The sequence below is a fragment of the Carettochelys insculpta genome, chromosome 9 (assembly GCF_033958435.1).
Source record: "Carettochelys insculpta isolate YL-2023 chromosome 9, ASM3395843v1, whole genome shotgun sequence".
In the NCBI taxonomy this organism is placed as follows: domain Eukaryota; kingdom Metazoa; phylum Chordata; order Testudines; family Carettochelyidae; genus Carettochelys; species Carettochelys insculpta.
The window spans coordinates 16,630,098-16,649,582 of NC_134145.1; the positions used below are offsets into that span (position 1 = coordinate 16,630,098).

Here is a 19,485-nt window from a genome sequence, read left to right on the forward strand (position 1 = left end):
GAAACAACATACCAACCAAACACAGAAATGAAACTTTATTTACATAATGTCTACAATAGTGCTGTGAATGTTTCATGAAGTATAATGCATATAATTGTGTTCTACCACCAGAGTAATGTCTGGCAAAATTGTCATGTTTTTTATATACGTACCATTGAAAATGTGAATGGATCTGAAGAGTTAATGTAATTCTTAGCATTAATTTTATCTAACAAACTACTTTTTCTTCAAATACCCCTTTCCTACCAAAAAGAATCTAAGTCTGCATAACGCAGCCAGTACAGGTTTTGAATAATGACTACAATATGTTAGCAGTTACATTTATGTCTAGACAACAGATCGATACAGTGCATTTCTTTTTCCTTGAGTATTTATTTGCTTAGTTTAGCCCAAACCATTCTGCATTATGAACTATTAGTACACTCACAAAGAACATATAGTAAAGGTCTGTTTGGTAGGAAAGTGGCCTAACTGTAAAGAAAGAAAGCTTTCTAAAGGTGTTTTTAAATATATCCATTAAATAATGGTGCTGCGTGTTCAACAATAAATCCCTCTCTAAATATCTCTTTTGACGAAGGCCTCAATCCCAAACACTCCTTGGGTATGTCTACACACCAGCCTTATTCCACAATAAGCTATTCCAGAATAGCTTATTTCAAAATAACACTGCTACGTGCAAAAATGCATTTTGAAATAGTACTTAGGTATTTTGAAATACATTATCTTAACTCACAGGCTACGGTTACATTGAGGTGTCTATTTCAGGATACATTTGTATCCCAAAATAAAAACCCTGCGGCCAAACACTGCACTTGAAATAGCAGGGCTATTTTGAGTATTGTATTTCATTCCCGCTACCCCTCGTCATGAGAGGGATAGAAGGAAGTTTGAAATACACACTTATTTCCGACTTTGGTGCTGTGTGGCCATCACTGAGTTTGAAATAAGTTACCTTGAAATAATTTACGCAATTTGAACAATGGGAGTTGCATAGGTTATTTTGAGATCGGCTCTCTGGCTATAGCCCTATTTCAAAATAGAGCCATTGGACATACTGGCCGTGTCTGCACTAGCCCAAAACATCGAAATGGCCACGCAAATGGCCATTTCGAAGTTTACTAATGAAGCACTGAAATACATATTCAGCACTTCATTAGCATGCGGGCGGCTGCGGCACTTTGAAATTGACGCGCCTCGCCGCCGCGCAGCTCATCCCAACAGGGCTCCTTTTCGAAAGGGCCCCGCCTACTTCGAAGTCCCCTTATTCCTATGAGCAGATGGGAATAAGGGGACTTCGAAGTAGCCAGGGTCCTTTCGAAAAGGAGCCCTGTCTGGACGAGCCGCATCAATTTTGAAGTGCCGCGGCCGCCTGCATGCTAATGAGGCGCTTAATATGTATTTCAGCGCTTCACTAGTAAACTTCAAAATGGCCATTTGCATGGCTGTTTCAAAGCTTTGGGCTAGTGTAGACACGGCCACTATGGCTTATTTCAAATTAGACTCTATTCCCTGTCTTAAGAGCACCTATTTCAAACTAGCTATTTTGAAAAAGCATATGCCTTGTGACATAAGGTTTACCAATTTTGAAATAAGATGGCCACTATTTTGAATTTATTTAGACGCTAGGTTAGTTATTTTGAAATAACTGTGATGTGTAGACCTACCCCTTGAAGGCAATAGTACTAGTCCTGCACTGGAATTTACATACATATACAAATTATCTTATTTACAGTATAGCCCTTTTACACCTTTGGAAGGGGAAGTTACAGTTATACCCATATTCTGGTCCTGGCACTGCTATAATAGGTAAAGTGTCTTTAGTGTAAACAAGAATCTGTGCATGGTTCTAGGACTGGGCCTTTGTCCTAAATAATTCCCATTTGTGGAAACCTGAGCAGAGATTTTGAGTATAGTTCTTTTTCAGCAGTGTTCTGAATCTGTATCTAAAATTGAGGTTTTATCAATGGAAAAGGGGACATTCAGTGCCAGAAGAACTGCATTTAGGATCAATTTGTGGAATGCTGTCAAAACTGATCTTGTCATTTCTGTCACTAAAACAGAACACTTGATTTACAGATTGTCCTACTTTTTTCTTTGTCATATTATTGCCATCAATGGGCAGGGTTCTCAGTAAGCCAGTTTTACATTAATATTGAAATTTTCCATACCCAGTCCCTGTTTTTTGTGACTCTGAAAGCTTATTTACTAATGGACAGGCGTTTTCCTAGTAATTAGTTGAAATAGCATAGCTGAGTATGAAGACCCCTCCTGTCTCTGATTATGTACGTACCAAAAAAAGTATTGTACTTTCTAATATTTAAAATTAAGCAGATGTAAGCTCTGTACTTTGTAAGCAGATTCCTAATGACAACTGAACTGCGAGCTGTGCTATTGGTAATTTTATGGGAATGTGAGAGCGTAGCTTGCTTAAAATACATTCACTTTTTTTCCAATGAAATAAGATACCAGCTTGACTTTTGAACCCTCCCAAAATTCACTCTTTTCTCACTAATGAGCAGTTTCCTAATAAATTTAAATTTATGTACCAGGCATAGATATCCTAAGGAAATAGTAGATGTCTGAATGCAGAAAGTGTAATGGCAGACAAAATTCTGCCTAAATTTGTGCTGTAGGTAACTTAGTAGTGACACAGTGCCAAAGTGTAATTTGGTTGGGGTTGATTCTGACCAGTTGCTAACATTGAAGAAACAGTTTTACTCACTTCATTAGGTGAATTCCGTACTTAAAAATGCACGGAAAGAGTCTTTTACAATTATTCCAAGATTTTGAGGTGGGCTGCAATATAAAGCCCATTGAAGTAAGTTAAGACCAGAAGATGGCAGTTTTTCTTTCCAACCTGTTTACCTGGAGGTGGCTAATAACTAATGTCTTTTTTTTTTGGCAGCCCAATGGCAGCAGCCAAGGCAAGGTGCACAATCCATTCCTTCCTACCCCAATGTTGCCACCGCCGCCGCCGCCACCAATGGCCAGGCCTGTGCCTCTGCCCGTGCCAGACACAAAACCTCCAACTACATCAACAGAAGGAGGTGCCACCTCTCCTACTTCACCAAGTAAGTACAGAAGCAACAAGAGAGAGGGAGTTTAATCAGGTTCAGACTCTTGAAGTTACCATGCTTCCTCTGCTCACCAATGAGGAAGAGGAGACTGCTCCAAGTGAATTTCACAGTCAATTGCATAAGACTGATGAAAACCATAACGGTATTTTAAAGAAATATTGCTGGCACTGCACAGAGTAACACACCAGAAAACTCAAGGCCATCAGCTAAGATATGGTGTAGAGCTGGGATATTTGAGATGCTTTGTAGTTTCATGAAGAAGCTATGCTGCTGGTCTTCCACTTTCTACAATCAGTGCTCTAGGGACTACATAGAAGTCAGGGGCCGACTGCACAAAATATCTTATCTCTTGTACAGAGCCATTATGACAACTCCCTGGAGCTCAGCCTTTTATAGTTCTTGGGGAATAAGTTTTTCCAGATGACTCAGACTGTGCCCTTGTGACCAGCTCCCTGGCAGACCTTGCATTTGGGGCAGGTAGCGTGTGGTCTTTCTTCTGCTGAGTGGTAGAGCAGTAATGCTCTCTTCACCACCCACACAGACCTCCAATATTTTGTGTGGCCACGTGTCAAATATGCAAATGCCTACTGGCACTTTGGAGCCATCGTTTTCGATTCACTTTGCTAGAAAGCAAGTCTGTGTAGCTGGAGTTGAAGCTTTGAAAACTTTAGGTATGCAGCAAGTTCATTGTGGCTGATTTAATGCAACTGTGCTCAAGTTGTCATTTAAAAACAAAGTTTCCAATGTGTTAATGGCAGGGGGACTTTGTCCCCAATGAAATGAGTCCAAGATAAAGTCCAAGAAGAAGCTGTTATTAGAATGATAAACATTTTTTATTCCAAAAGCCTCCTTGAAAGGTTAGAGTTTCACAGATGGCCACTGAGGAAGCACATGAGATAAATTAGGTGGAGGATGCCCAAATATCTGTGTACGCTAAGGAGCAAATCCCTATGAATGTTTTCAGGTCTATATTTTTTAAATGCTGCATGCAGTCACTACTTTATGTCTAAGGAGGCATGTATTATTCAACAAATATAAACCTCAAGTTCTTAAAACTTCAGGCACAGCTCAGGCTAGTCAAAACCTAGTATTGTGGCTCTGACATGGTAGGTTCCATAGGACATTACAAAGTCCTGAAGTTTTTTGTGTTTTTGTGGCATTTTTTCAATAGAAAGGATTGTTTGTGTTTCAGGCTGAGAATAGTGTGGCTTACTTGGGAATTGTAACTATGACAGAAAGGTGGGGGAAGTTGGAATTTAAGACTATGAAATTTAAGCTAAGATGGGCCCAGGACTTAGAAGTGTCGAGAGGTCATGGTTGCTAGTACTGCTCAGAAAATTTGTCAATGAAATTTTGATTATTTCCCTCCCTCTCCCCACCTCCCAGTTTTCTAGACATGTCTGATCAACACTTTTATGTCATGAACCTGTTTGCCGTATCACTATTGATGTCAGGTATCAGTTAATGCGTTCTAACTCATTAGCAAGATTTGGTAGTAGGCCACGAAAAAGTTAACGTACTCACTGGTAAGTGGTATTTGAGGTATCTCAGTATTTCCCTGTCTTTAGAGTTGGAAAATGTGAAGTTAGTATACCGTACATACCATCATTTGTAATTATAGCTCATAATTTACTGGAAATTTGTGGTATTTAAAAGAAAAAATTCCTGAACCATTTAACAGTTACCTTAATGTTTATGTTATGTGAGCCTTGGATTTATGAACAAATATACATGTTTATTTGGCCAGATTCTCAACTGATGAAAGCTGGCTTTCCTACATTGAAAGTGGTTTTGCTATACTGATTTATACTACCAGACAATCTGGCCTTGTGGCAAGGAATCCTCAACCAAGAGCTGTCAAGATAATCCAGGGTTTTCCGAGAGCAGCTAGTTAATGGTATTTAAACAAGAGATTAGGAAAAATAATTACTGTTGGCAATTAGTCATTCTGTACATTTTCAAGCATTCACCTTCTGTTTGATAAGTCATGACTGTTGAACAGAACAGTGAACTGGAGTTTACAAATGTATGTAATACAATTTAAGTCCACATTTGATGGAACTGTGGACTATGTGAATGATTTATAGAGAAGAATATATCGCTTGCATACCTGAGCTTGTTGAATCATGTACAGCAAGATAAAGTTCCAGGACTTTTCCATGAGGGAACATTCATTTAACAGTCTCAAGAGAGTTCAAATCACACTGTAGCAAGCTTATTATCATTGTTTCCAGCAGCATAGGTGCACAGAATATAGTAAACACGCAGGGCCATCCTCTATGGCTATGGTTACACAACAGCGCTCTGTTGACAGAAGTCACTGTCAGAAGAGATTTCTTGACAAAACTTCTGTTGACAGAGTGTGGCCACACACACAAGCAAATTGGGAGAGCTCTCCGTTCTGTCGACAGAGCAACACACTGCCCAGCTGCCCTTTCAACAAAAGAGCACAGCACAGCACACAGGGCTACCCGTTGTTGTGGATGCGCTGTCTGTCGAGAGAAGGCCCCCCCAGAGCATCACCACAGTTTTTCTGTCAACAGAATCTGTCAACAGCAGTGTTATGCCTCAGAGCTTCAAGGCAGAGCATTTCTGGAAAAAGTGCCGAGTTTTGTCAAGATACTGTCAACAAATCCCATGATGTGTGTGCGTGCGTGCTCCACAAGTTTAGTTGACAAAACCCGGTTTTTGATGGCAAAACTTGCTAGTGTAACCATAGCCTATATGTTTGTGTTGCTGAACAATCCATCCACACAACATTGTGCAAATTTAGAACTGTCTTGCAAAATGAAGGACATGTAGCATCTTTCTCCAGGTGACAGCTAGGGAGTTTAGCTGGCATATTTCAGAAGATGTCCATCATCATTAACTCAGAGTCAGTATGTTCCTGGATCCCGATCTGTTCCTTGCTCCCATTTTACCGTGGACTTTGTTGATTATCATGGTCCTTAATGAAGTGTAAAAACTGTCAACGAGCATTGGTATCTGCATCCTTAGGCTCAGAATAAGTAACATACCTTGGAAAGAAGTCCTTTGCTTTTGGGTGTGGGATGGTTTGTTTTATTTAATATTAGAACACAAATTCTACAGAATCACCAAAATTATCCGAAGAGATGTATTCTGTGGTTAGAGAGTTCCAAGGCACCAGTGCTAGAAGCATCCCTTTTTTATCACTGTCCATGACATTATAATGAGCGAAGTCATTTAGAGGCAATGCTTGTGCAGGAGAAAGATTAGCATTTGACCGGACTCCCCTTTGCTGTGTGGAAGGAAATAGGTAAATAGGGTCTGAAATTTGTTCTGTGCCATTTCACTCCTTTAATCTGGTAGAAAGGCCTCTGCAGAAGGATACATTTTGAGGCTTTACTAGATATTGGAATATGGCCCTCCAAGGGGGTGATGAAGCCAGGAGCAGCTGTTCAATATATCATGGTCTCCAGAGAAGTAGAACTTAAGACTCTAATACAATGTCATGGTGGTTAATGATTCTCAGAACAGCCATAATACTCTCCAACAGTGGCATTAACTGCCTGTGGAAAGCATGACCATATCACACTGCTCAAGAAAGGAAAACCCATTGGCGGGTATTGACCTCTGTGCCCTGTGGTCAGGGATGCACAGACTTGGGGTCTAACTTTCCACTGGAGGTTCCAATACATTTGCAAAAATGAGGAGATGCAGTGGACATGGGAGCTCATAGCATTCCTGGAGGTAAGTGTTTCCGCCAGGCTCAGGTTTTGCTTCAGAGTAACATATCCTTTACACAGCACATGGACCCTGAGTTAGCATCCAGTTCTCTCCCACTTCAGGGAGATGGTTTTATTGGTAACTCAGAAACCAACTCAACATACACATTACCCTAAGCTGTTTCCAAAGCCTGACTGTTCCTGGAGTTGACTGGCTATTGCCCAAAGAAACACCTCCTCCATTATGTACTCATTGGAGTTCATTGGGCTCTACTACCCCAATGGCTAAGCAATACTTCTCCAGGGTGTTAGCATCTGAGCCCAGAATGACTCACAGAAAGCTTCTTTCCCCAACAGGCTCTAAGACAGGAGTGGGCCAGATGCAGTTCACCAGCATTAGTCTCTGGCGGGCCACCAGATGCTTTATTTACCTGCACATCTGCATGTGAGGCTGCTCACAGATCCCATTGGCCGCAGTTCACCATTCATGGTCACTGAGAGCATCAGGAAGTGACACAGGCTGGACCATTGCTTCCGGCAGGTCCCATGGGCCAGGACAATGAACTGCAGCCCGTGGGATTTGCAGGCTGCCGTACTCATGGATGCTTAGGTAAATAAAGCATCTAGAGAGCCACTGGGGGCTAACCTTGGTGAACCACAACCAGCCCATGGACTGCTTCTTGCCCACTCCTTCTCTAAGGTTTTTTCCCCACCTTGTTACCCCATTACATTTTTTAAAATGACTTACTTTAGTGAAGGTTATTTCCTGATGCTCCATAACTGTGCACAGAGGTAAGACTCTTTTCTTTTCGTCCTGTAGGGCAAGAGGATTGCTGCTTCTGTGCTCTTGTACAGAGAAACTTTCATGTTAAATTGTAGGAGGAGAAGAGTAATCTTGTGGCTAAAGCCCAGGACTGAGAGTCAGGAGGTTTGGGTTGTAGGTCTTACACTCTCCCATCCATGTTCTGTGTGCCCTTTGAGCACACTCCTTCAGCTGTCTGTGCTGTAGCTTCCCAAAAAGAGAGGGTGATAATGATGACCACTTACCAACATTGCTTAATGTGTTAGTGTTGCAGTGTGCTTTAAAATCATCAGACTGAGGGGGCTGCTGCCATGCCCAGTGTTGTATTTATGTGTGTTCCTATACGTGTTGTCATGTCTGTCTCCCCCCGGAGTGCAGTTTTAAAACTTCAATACTAGACATGTTACAAGATTGTGTAGCTATTTATATAATGTAGATGTGCCTATTTTTCTTCCTGGTCTGCAGAGGAGAAATTTCACAGTATATTAGGCTAGCATTGACTAAAATTCTGCTTTGCCAGCCATCAGTCATCCTTGTTAGTTCACAACCAGAAGGTATACTGCACACCCTTGCATGTAGCAACCCTTCTTTCAGCAAAGTACGAGGTAGAAGTTTTTTCTGCAGCAGGAAGTACTGCTTTAAAACGCATCACCCTCCTAACATTGTTTACTCTTGTCTTTCATGCTCTCTCTTGCTACTTTGGCTAAACATCGAAGAAGTTTGTGTGGGCAAATGAATGTTCTTTCCTTGCCAGCACTTTCACTCTTGCTTGTTCCTAAAAGTGACCCTTCTTAGAAAAGTGGTGGCATCACACTCATTTCCATGGCTACAGGCTATGCCATCGCAAATTCCCCACAGCAGATTCCAGACAAAGAAAGGCAGGGCAAAGCAGGAAAGTGTTCTTGTTTGAACATGAAGGACCAGAGTTTCAGCTGGTGTAAACTGGCATAGAGCCATTCACTTCCAGAGGAAGTTTGCAGACATACATTAGCTCAGGATGTGGCACAAAGCACCTAGAAGGGAGGAAAAGATGATCTTGTAAAGCACAGGACTGACTATCAGAAGACTAATGTTTTATTCTGATTTTCTTCTGTGCCTCGGTTTGGCCATTCTCTAAAATGAAGTATGTGAATTATATTTTAAAGGAAGCCATTTGAAACACACAATTTGATATAGCTTTCGCAAACCAGTGAAGTTTCCTAGGGCCTAGCCTGGAAAAAGGGGAATGAAAAAAGTGCCCAATTATAGGATCTCCAGAACTAGCTCAGCCCAACCTCCTGCATCAAGCAGGAAGAACTCTACTGGACTCGGGGGGGGGGAAATTTCTATGAAAACACCGGTATATTCAGAAAGTGGTTCAGGGATTCGTTAACTGGCTCTTTCGTATCCAGTATCTTTCCCTTTACCAAACTAACGCTCCAGCATGGTAATAGGGATTACTGCTCTTAAACATTCAGCCTTTTGAATGAGACAAAATGCAGGCTGACCATTTTTAGTTCTGTAGCACTTTACATGGGAGTATGACTGTTAGCACCAGTCTCCTGATAAAATTCCATTTAAGGAATTACATTCTCACCCCATAGATGTTCCCTGTAGTTTCATTATTCTTCACCCATAAACTTTGGTAGTGTTGCTGTTTGCGCCTAAGGTCCACCAACGTGAAATCCAAGCATTTTCAGGAAGTGAAGTAAAAGTGGTTTCAAATGCTACACCGAACGTAGACACATTCCACCCCAGAGGCGGCTGACTGAAGTAACTCCTGCATATAGAACACAGTTTATGAAGTGCCTTCAAATCCCTTTGGATGAAAGTTGTTTGAACTGACACAAATAATTAAGATAGGGAAAGTAATGGAAAGCTTGATAAGGGTAACTCTGCTGGCATATAAAATTTAGTAACGAGAAGTTGTCAGTACCTAAACAAAATATCGTAACTTCCAGAATGCTCTTGTATGTCAAGAAATGTGAGAGTTTAAAGCTTTTATGGCTGTTACACAAAGCACACAATATGTACAAATGCTTTGTAGCTGCCCATTGGTCTAAATTTGTAGCAAATGCATTTGTAACATAACAGACGCTAATCTTATCACCACCACAGCTTTCTGCGATGGCCATTACATTACTTTCCCATAAGGCATTATTTGGAATGGAAATAACACTACAGAGTGCTATGTAATCCCAAACACAGAATTCATCCTATTCATCTCTGTAGTTTTCTTCAGTTCAGAAGAAATTATTTTTCATGTGCTCTATTCCTCATCTCACTCACCCACCATTCATCAGTGCCTGAAACCATCCAAATTACAATGCAGACAAGTCTTTCTTGAGTGGAGTTCTGTATTGTATTCTGCAATGGCTGAGAAATGGAAAGTCAATCAGTGTTTCTTCCCTTCACCCATTAGCTGTTTTCTTGGTGCTCCAGAGCATGTCCATTCACTCATTGTCCATCCATGTTGGAAGAGAGACAGGAGGCCATGGATGTGGTTTAACTAGGCTGCAAATTTATTCACTTAACATGTCTAGGTGTGTTTTGCAACAAATGGTACAGTGCAAGAAGAGGGGAAAGTTCTCCACTGTTCCAGATGTAGGTGGCCCTAACCCTGCTTCTTCAGCTCCTTTAAAGTGGGTACAGAAAGGAAGGAGGTCAGGTCCCTGCTGTTCAAGATGTAGGAACCCCAAAACCTGCTTACTCAGCTCCTCAAGGGATGCTCTCCTGCAAATCCTTTTCCAAATCTGTTTTATCCGTATCAAGTACCTGTACCAAACGTGCCAGGAGTGTTACTTACATTACTGCCTATAACCTAGCCCCTCCTACGCTCCGTGCTATCAGATAGCAGACCAGCTGCAGGGAAAGCAAAAAACCCACCCCAGCTGAGTGGTTGGGGAAACATGCCTTCCCAGCTTTCCCATGCCCAGGAAAAGGCAACTAATATAATGTCCATCCTTACTATGTACCGTGGTTAAGTTCTCCCCTTTCTGCCGCCTCCTGTAAGGTAGCCTTCAGAAAAGGCAATGCCCCTTTTCTTCCATCTTTCTGGACAAAGACCCACTGACATGACAGGTGCCGCGAGTACATTTTGCTCATGATGAATATCTGAAGAGCCTGTTATCAATTTGGAGCTCTGAGACAACTCTTGCTAATGCAGGAAGAGCTAATGGCTTACAAAATAAAATACAAGACATAAAAACACAAAAGTGTCCCAGCACACCATCACTGAACAAAGGCTTAGTTTCTCATTTGTAACACATAATTATAAACCAATTGGAATATAAAATACTGTACTTATATTAGAGTTTATACTGTATGGAGCACTATCAAGTTATCTGAAATTTTAATTGGTATTGACTTTGCTAGTGCTTTTTATGTGGCCTGTTGTAAAAGTAGGCAAACATCTATACCGTGTCTACACTAGCCCAAAACTTCGAAACAGCAGATAGGAATAAGGGGATTTCAAAGTTGCCGGGGTCCTTTCAAAAAGGAGCCCCATCTAGATGAGCCGCATGGCGGTGAGCCGCAGCAATTTCGAAGTGCCACAGCTGCCGGCATTCTAATGAGGCGCTGAATATGTATTTCAGCACTTTATTAGTAAACTTTGAAATGGCCATTTGCATGACGATTTTGAAATTTTGGGCTAGTGTAAATGTAGCCCTAGAGGAGCTGATGTACCTTCTTGAATATCTCTGAGTGCCACCAAGTTTTAGATGTCCTTTGCAGTTAAATCACAGAGAGACAAGGAAAGTAAGAACAAAGTTAATGTATACATTCTAAAATTAATTGTTCAAAAGATCGGACAGTAGAACCTGAACAACAGGCATTGACAGATATGTGTTGTGAATTACCTGCTTTTTTAAAAAAAAATTATCAAATGAACACATACGAACACATATGTATGCATTACACGTTCCATTTAAATTTATTGAGGCATTTGTAGTTTAGTTGTAATTACTTAGAAATATGTGGTAAGATGCAAGGAATGAGTACCATCTAATCTTAAAAATATAGAACCCTGCTATAATGCACTAAGTTCCTATTACATCTTTGCTGCAAATTATGGAAAGGCAGCCATGTTTTGTGTGATGTTAACAAAGCTTTTATAGCTATTTGGAGATGAGGGAAAAATTCAACTTGGCAACCATTTTGAAAAGTATTGAGACCCCTAACCTCCCATTGGAGTGGGAGCTGAAAGTAGTCTGTTTCTCAAAGTTTGGGGACCTGATCCATACTGAAGACATCCTCCAGCATGTGTTGGTAGTAGCATCACTTTGAGGACAGATCCTCAAAGAATGGTGTATTGACATCCGATAGTGGTAGTCGTGTAGACATTTTACAAGTAGGATGCTGTGTACTGCAAAGGTCTATCTTTCACCTAGACACTTTGCTATTATAAAAAGACAGGAGCATTTTCCCTTTACTGACAACTTTATATATATTCATTTATCTTTATTTTTGTTCAATATGAGGTGTAACCTTCATACTTAGCTTCCCTATTTTTTTAAACAGCCATTTTTACCACTTCATTGGGGAGTCAGTTGCCAATTAGATAACTGTAACTTTTGTAACTAGTAAGATACATATTTAGATCAGCATATACAGAAAACCCAGAAAAGAAAATTGTGAGGGCAATTATCAGACTAGCAAAAAACTCAGCATACTGAAAGTTGATGAAGTTGGAATTGCCCTGAGTTCTGTACTATTGCAATGGAGAGACTTAGAACACCAATAAAATCATTAAAGTACTTCAAGTTTGGAAGTTATCTGGGATCTTGGCTTGTGTTGCTCTTAATAGCTTTCCATTTTATGGGAGCCATTCCAACTTCTAAAGAGAGTTTTTCAGCCTTGAGACTGATTGCACTTACCACCCCGACCAAACTGCAACCCATTAGTTTTTTACCAGGGGAATCTTAGTTTGTCAAATGGATCACATAAATACTTCAGATCATGTAGACTCCTGTAATGTAAAAATCAGGGCTTTAACTGCATGCTGAGCTATACTGGTCTGAAATAGGGGCCCAAACCTAATAACATGCACATCAGTAATTTCACTCAAACCAACAGTTCTGTTGAGGTCAGTGTGATTACTCATCTGAGTAAAGATACGTGGGAGCATGTTTGCAGGATTAAGACAAAAATGGTTCAGATGAACTGAGCACATCTTCTGGATGCATTACATCATCTTATTTGAGTATGTTGAAAGGAATTACTTTCATTGAATCCAGCTACATACATGCCTATATAGTCATCATTAAAGCAAACCTTTCCAGTGTCTAAAACCAAACTCTTGCTCTCTAAAACGTTTGCACATTTCTGTGTTAAACATCTGCTTAGATGGCTCTGAGATGGTGTGTTTTGGTGTTGTTTGTGTGTGATCTAGTGCTGCTTCCTCAATGCACGTGTCCCTTCCCTTCACAGCCTACTCGACACCCAGCACCTCCCCCGCAAACCGATTCGTCAGTGTTGGACCTCGGGATCCAAGCTTTGTAAATATCCCTCAACAGACACAGGTGGGCAGCTTTCAACTTCTCTGTATGCAGTGCAGCTTGTTATTCTTCTGTGTATTTTAATGTCACCTTACAAATGAGCCGCATTTCCTGACCACTGTCACTTCACCCACATGCTCTCAGTAACATCAGTAAAATGTCACTCATTATTTGTGTTTGTCTGTTGTGTTTTATTGGCTTATATGGGAATAATAATTCTTCCATCATTCCATAATTCTTCCAAACTCTGTCGCTTTCCTAGGCATAGACTTCTAGTGTGCAATTTTTCCTCTAGGACCAAATTTTCAAATTTCTTTATTGCATCCAGTGTATTTTCTAGTGCATCTATTTGCATATGTAAAAACCCAGATGGATCAATCGGTAATCATGGCCCTCTGCCAGTCCTGCACCACTGAAGTCATGTTAGTGGGAACAGGATCCAATTCTTAATTTTCCCTTTGCATGTGGGAGTTTGAACTTGCAGGTGATTTTTTTGGAAGGGTGGCCCAGAGCTGTAGGAACAGATATGCTCACAACTACAATGAAGGCCCAATTAAGAGAGATCTTTTGAAAATTTGGCTTTGCAAGTTAGACAATTGAAAGCTCTTGCATCTTGTTTGCAACCAGCACTTTATTTCACTCTAGTGATGGTGGGATGACTATTCATAAATTTGGTATAGTTGAGTCAGAAGCTGAAGCAAAGATTTTTGTTTCATCGAGAGAAGGACAGTTTAAATGTGCTTTTTCCAAGCTGAATTAAATTCTTAGTATTGATTAAGAAAATACTTGTTGGCAGGTTTTTAGTGTTTAATTTTAGCCAGATGTTGAAAAATATTAAGGCTGTGCTTAATATCACATTATCACAGAGTGGCATAAAAATGACAGGAATTAGAGTTCTAGAACAATTAGAGCTTGTAGTTGGAAATGCTTGCATGATTACATTACCATGCTTTTATGTTTTGAACTCTTGTGATGATTTAAAATGTAATAATTTAGCCAAAGGTAAAGTTTTGTTTTTCTATCCCCTTATGCAAAATTTGAAAGATCTAGATATGGATAATTAGGATATAATTCATACGTTACATTTTCAGAACATGCATGAAGACAGAATCCATGTTGTGATGTGAATCAACACCTACCCTATCAGTGTAATTTGACTGCGTAACTTGTTACTGAAAATTGTCCATTTATAGGCCTGTGACCAGATGCCTGTAAGCACAATATTGTTTTCTTGCTATCTGTTCCTTTTGTACCATTTGTTAGGAGCTCTATTTTATAGCTGTGTCGACAGCACAGGTTAAACTCCATTGAATCTCAAACCCTTCCTGCATTAAACAAGGTCACAGAAAGTACACTAGCAGCTGAGAAAGGAGTTAACTCTTCAACTTCAGATTTCTTTACCTCATTAGTAAAGGAAAGCCTGTGTATCTCACTTTTCAACGTTTGGGCCTCCCTTTTTGTGCCTCCTGTTTAATCGATATAGAAGGCGAGTTTTCATGTGCTTTAACGTTTAAATCATAGCATTTCTCCTGTGGTTTTGGAAAGGATCAAAATACACAGAAATACACTGAAGTAAGGAAATAGAAAAAAATTAAGGTGAACTGCTAAAGTCTTCAAGCACTTGCCTTTTTTCTTTGGGGCCCAAGAAACTTGAAACTCTTCAGAGAACACTGCTATAGCTTTTCTAAAAGCTTAACAATACTGATTGGCAGATTTTGTTATATTCCACCATGTAATCAGTCTGAATCTGTAAGATGTCAAACTTGTTTGCATTTTCAAACGAGGCTTTTTGGCATTTGTTCACTGTGAATTTTTAATAGTGCAAGTTATGATTTAAGCCTTGTATTGTTCTGGCCCTATTGTATGTGCTTCTCTGTAATACAGGATAGCAACACCACAGTATAACTCCATGATAAAGCAAAACATGCTGCTATAGTTAAGGAGACTGCCAGTCACTAGCCACAGCTGCATCCTTTGTGCTACTGTACTTCAGGGTACATCAGCATGATCATTAAGACCCACTGCGATACTGGATTTTGGTTTGCTATAAACCCACACTCAGTTGAAATTATTCATTTAGCAGCTCTGAAGTAAACCGTGATTCAAATCAGAGAAGTGGGTGAAAATACTGAAGTTAATGGTTATGGATTTAGTTAACATTCTTGTAAAAAAATACGTTAATGAAATTTTTGCAGGACATTAGAGCTGACACTTAGGATGGCTTCAAAATACAAAAATAAAAACAGATGAAACATTAATATATTGAAAGTGGCTGGTGTTGCTATTTCTCATCAGGAATTTTACAGTCCAGTCCGTAATGAGGGTGAGGATTGTATGCGCTAACGCTGAGAAATGCATAACAGCCATAATTCTGCGAGTTCAGTGGGAGAGGTGAACACTCGATACTTCTGAGCGTCAAGCTAATAATGTTAACGTTACTTTTGGTTCAGCATAAATCTAGAAATACCATTTTCTCCTAACTTAAGTCTAATGGTTCATCTCCATTCTAGAACTGGGCCCAAACTAAACAAACGCCTGCATCTGAACACTTTTGCTTTTCCTGAAAGTTGTGATCCAGATAAAAGATTTGAGAAATTACAGAACTTTTAAAGCAACTTTCCAAAAGCATTGTGTTTTCTCCCCATGTTCCAGCTGTTTAACTGTGGAAGACTACATGCCCATAGTCATCAATATCAAAATTGCTACCGAACTGTGCGTGTCCACTGTTAGGCACAAGACCTGTTTAATATAGGTTGAACCTTTCTTGTCTGGCACCCTCAGTACCTGACTTTCACTGCTTACTGGGCTCTTAGAAGACATTTAGGAGTAAATTACAGCTAAATAACAGCACAGAACATAGAGAGCCAGGACTGGTGACTGTAAACAAACCTTATGGGACCACAGGAAACTTGGCCACAACCATGAAAAGTGGTCATCCAGCTAACTAAAATCATGCTGGATTACAGTGTTTGCTGGACAAAAGAGTGCCCGATTAGAGAAGCTCAACCTGTAGAACGTACATTTCACATACCTTGATGTCCGAGGGCCTTGTACAGTAGTGAAATAAAATAGTGAGCAAACTAATAACATTGCTGGCCTGGCACAGGAAGAATTTCGTGTTCATAAAAAACAGGAGTGGGGAACTTGCCTTTTTCAGTGACCATTATGAAAACCAGCAAGAGACATTTCTGATAACACTCTTTTCTAATTAATTCCAAATGTCCTTAAGTGTGAGCCAGCAAGAAAGCCATTTTAAATAGAAAAATGACTCTTTCATTGTCATAAGTTGCTATGGAGATACCTACTGCACCAGGGCCAATCTGGTGCAGAAGAACCAGACACAACTGTTGCTGTAAGTGTTCTTGTACAAGCTCAGAGAGGACTAAAAAGTTTCAAAAAAAGAGAGGTTTTTACAGCAGTTCATACATTTGCAAATCTGTATCCACTCCTTCCACTTACCCCATCTGTCAGTGTTCTGCTTCAGCAGCTCACCACAGAGTGGTCCCATTTTTAGGATTATTTAAAACTGAATTACCATTTGGACTATTAGAGGAATCACTTGAGTGGGACTGGGCCTTATTTAATGACAAAAAAGCACAGGTGTTGTAACCTTCACTTGATAAATCATTTACTTTAGCTGCCTCACTTGTAAATAATACAAGGTCTTTAGCTTAGCTGCCTTTGCCATATGCAAATCAGAAATAGAGTATGCCTGGGATACATAGTCTACTCTTTCAAAAAGAAGCTGGTCCAGATACCACGTGATTAAGTAACAGATACATTTCTTGTGTTGGCATAGTCTTGCAAAAAGAAAAGTGGTAGAGGAAATGGAAAGTACCATCACACTAATCAGGGACTAACCTTCTGGAAGCTATGACTCCCCAATAAAACAAATAACATCTCTCTGTTTTGCTGCAGAAAATAAAGAGCAGGTGGTCATCATAATCAGTCTAGATAATGAAACCAAAACCACCCAAGCCACCTGTTTTTTTGAGACCAATATATGTAGGCAAACTATTTTAACCAGTGTTTGTCAACTTGTAAGGCTGGCTGAAAAATTGTTTTCCATTCTAGTGGGTTAGGACAAGACTATATAAATTTAGTTTCCCACAGCTCCTTGTCCACTAAACTTTGATTAATACACAAAGATTTTTCCAGCTACCTAAATGCACACCAGGGCTCACTAAAAGTTGTACTTCAGTTCAAAGAATCAGGCCCTGAACCACATCACCTCTAGTGCATCTAACTTCCCCAATCTGAATGCAGTAATACATATGCCCGGCAGGCTGAACAGCATTAAAAAGCCCTGATACAGTAAACACAATAGTGTTTTCACATGACTGGCAACTGACCAGAATTGGTCAAGGAGGATCAGCTATTCCATAGCTTTTGAGAAGACAGACTTTCAAATGCACTTCCTCTTTCCTGGTTTAATGGAAGGAGAATGCCACCATGTTACTTATTAAGAAAATACTTCCAAGAAAGACACCATTTAAATTTAAAAACATTGCCCGATATCTCTCATGCCCCATTTTACATTTGATTCATCTTAGTTCAGTTCCTGATCTTTATTAACATAAAAGCTGATACTGGCTCAAGAGGAAACCACTTCTAAGATAAAAGCAGCGTACATCTTTCCCTATTTCCCACACTGCACTAATTCCCAAGTAAAGGTTGAAACTCTCTAGTCTGGCACCCTTAAACCTGACCGGTGCCCAACAAGAGAATTGGCCAGATCACAGGAGGTCAATATTGTCTAGCACATTACCAACACTTCCAATGCTTACTGGGCTCTTGGGAGAGATATAGGGGTAAATTACAGCTAAATAACAGCACAGTGCACTGAGAGCCAGGACTGGTGGCTGTAGACAAACTTTATGGAACCCAGGAAACTTGGGCCGCACCCATATGTGGTTGTCTGTATAATTAAAAATCATGCTGGTTTACCTATGTTGCCAGAGAAGAGAAGCTCAACCTGTGGAACCAACTACAAAGGTAACAAAGTTTGTTCTCACTTCTACAGATATAAGGCTAGCGTAATTCCATTAGCTATTGTGAAGCTGCTCTGGATTTGAACTGCTATAGCAGAGAGCAAAACCTAGCCTGTTGAAAAGACATAATCATAGTAGCAGGACACACACATTTTTTTTACCTAGCACTCCAGTATAGATAGGCTTGTAGAAATAAAAGCTACCTAAAGAAGAAAGAAGGAATTTGCATCCTTTTCCCCAGCAATAAGGTAGAAAACACATAACAAGACAACTTACTAGACAAGAGAGAGAAAACAGTTGCTTACAAAATGGCAATTTTAGGTCCACAGCTGCTTGGTATTGCCAGATTTAAAGGGGTAGAAAGGCATGCCAGGAAGAAAAGTCTATAAGAGGGCTACTGTTCTAAAAAAAGATAATTAAGGGCAGGGTCTTTCCCTTCAGGATAGGCATTATATATGTTGGGCTATATTAGCAGGACCTGTATATTTTAATGTCTTCTGTTAGCCTCAGTTTCTTTTATACTAGCTGGGAATACCTTTGTAATAAGAAAACTTTTATTTTATCTTTATAAATATTGTCCATCTTCTGACTCGTGCATATGCAGCTGTAACACCATTAGTGCATGGTAGCTTTCTTCTCTCCTGCCTCCTCACCCTTCACCCACCCCCCCAAAAAAAAGCCCTCTTGGTAATTTTTCATTGGCTGCATCTTAAAGCAAAGGCTGGAGAAATGAAATGCACCTTTCACTGTGTTCTGTGCTTTAGGCACTGTCAGGCAAGCCAGGGCAGTAAATTCCAGAGTAGATGGCTCTCCAGTGATAACATTCAGTGTCTAATTCTAGGGAAAGTCACACAGGTGACCCAGCTGCATTCAGCTGCCTGGCAGCTCATTAGCAGCAGAAAGGCAGCCTTTCAGGGAGCTAGAACCTAACTGTGTGGAACTTTACAGAACAAAGACAGCATCTTAAATGGACCCAGAGCTAATACAGTTCTACAGAGCTGTTATTCTTGCAGTTAAAGTCACCTGGCTCTTTTGTTTCCAATTTCCATTGGCAGGGTATGGAAAAAGAAACCATTGCAAAAATGCTTCTGTTAATAAGTAAAACATGTAACTGGTGGTGTGGGGAGCCTCATGCTTGTGCCATTACAAAAAGGGAGAGTGCAACTACTAGTCTTATCTATGGCTGATGATGATGAAGCTTATTAGCAACCCTCTTGGGCTCTAATCAGAGAGAGAAGCTTTCCCTCCTCACACCTTTTCTTCTTCTCTCCTCCAGTCCCTGGGGCTGTGCATTACCTCAGTAATGTGCATAACTTCTGCTGGCCCTCCCAGCAGGGAGCCTCAGGTCACTCCCCAGCACAGGATTCCATCATATTACTGCAAAGTGCTACCAGCTGCACCATGGTTTTGCTTAACAGAGCAGTTTGTGTTCATAAAAAGTGTAGCAGCAGC

At 40.3% G+C, this 19,485-nt stretch overlaps 1 protein-coding gene across 6 annotated transcripts in view; it reads left to right on the plus strand.

Annotated features, from left to right (window-relative positions):
* The window catches only part of NFIA (nuclear factor I A), a 338,556-nt gene that overhangs the window by 287,860 nt on the left and 31,211 nt on the right, over positions 1–19,485 (plus strand). For 4 of the 6 annotated variants that reach the window (XM_075003033.1, XM_075003030.1, XM_075003032.1 and 1 more), the window contains 2 exons: positions 2,906–3,071; positions 12,975–13,066. In XM_075003033.1, coding sequence (XP_074859134.1) covers positions 2,906–3,071; positions 12,975–13,066 — 258 coding nt within the window. The remainder of the gene's footprint in view (positions 1–2,905; positions 3,072–12,974; positions 13,067–19,485) is intronic. The other 2 variants (XM_075003034.1, XM_075003031.1) reach the window with 1 other exon arrangement.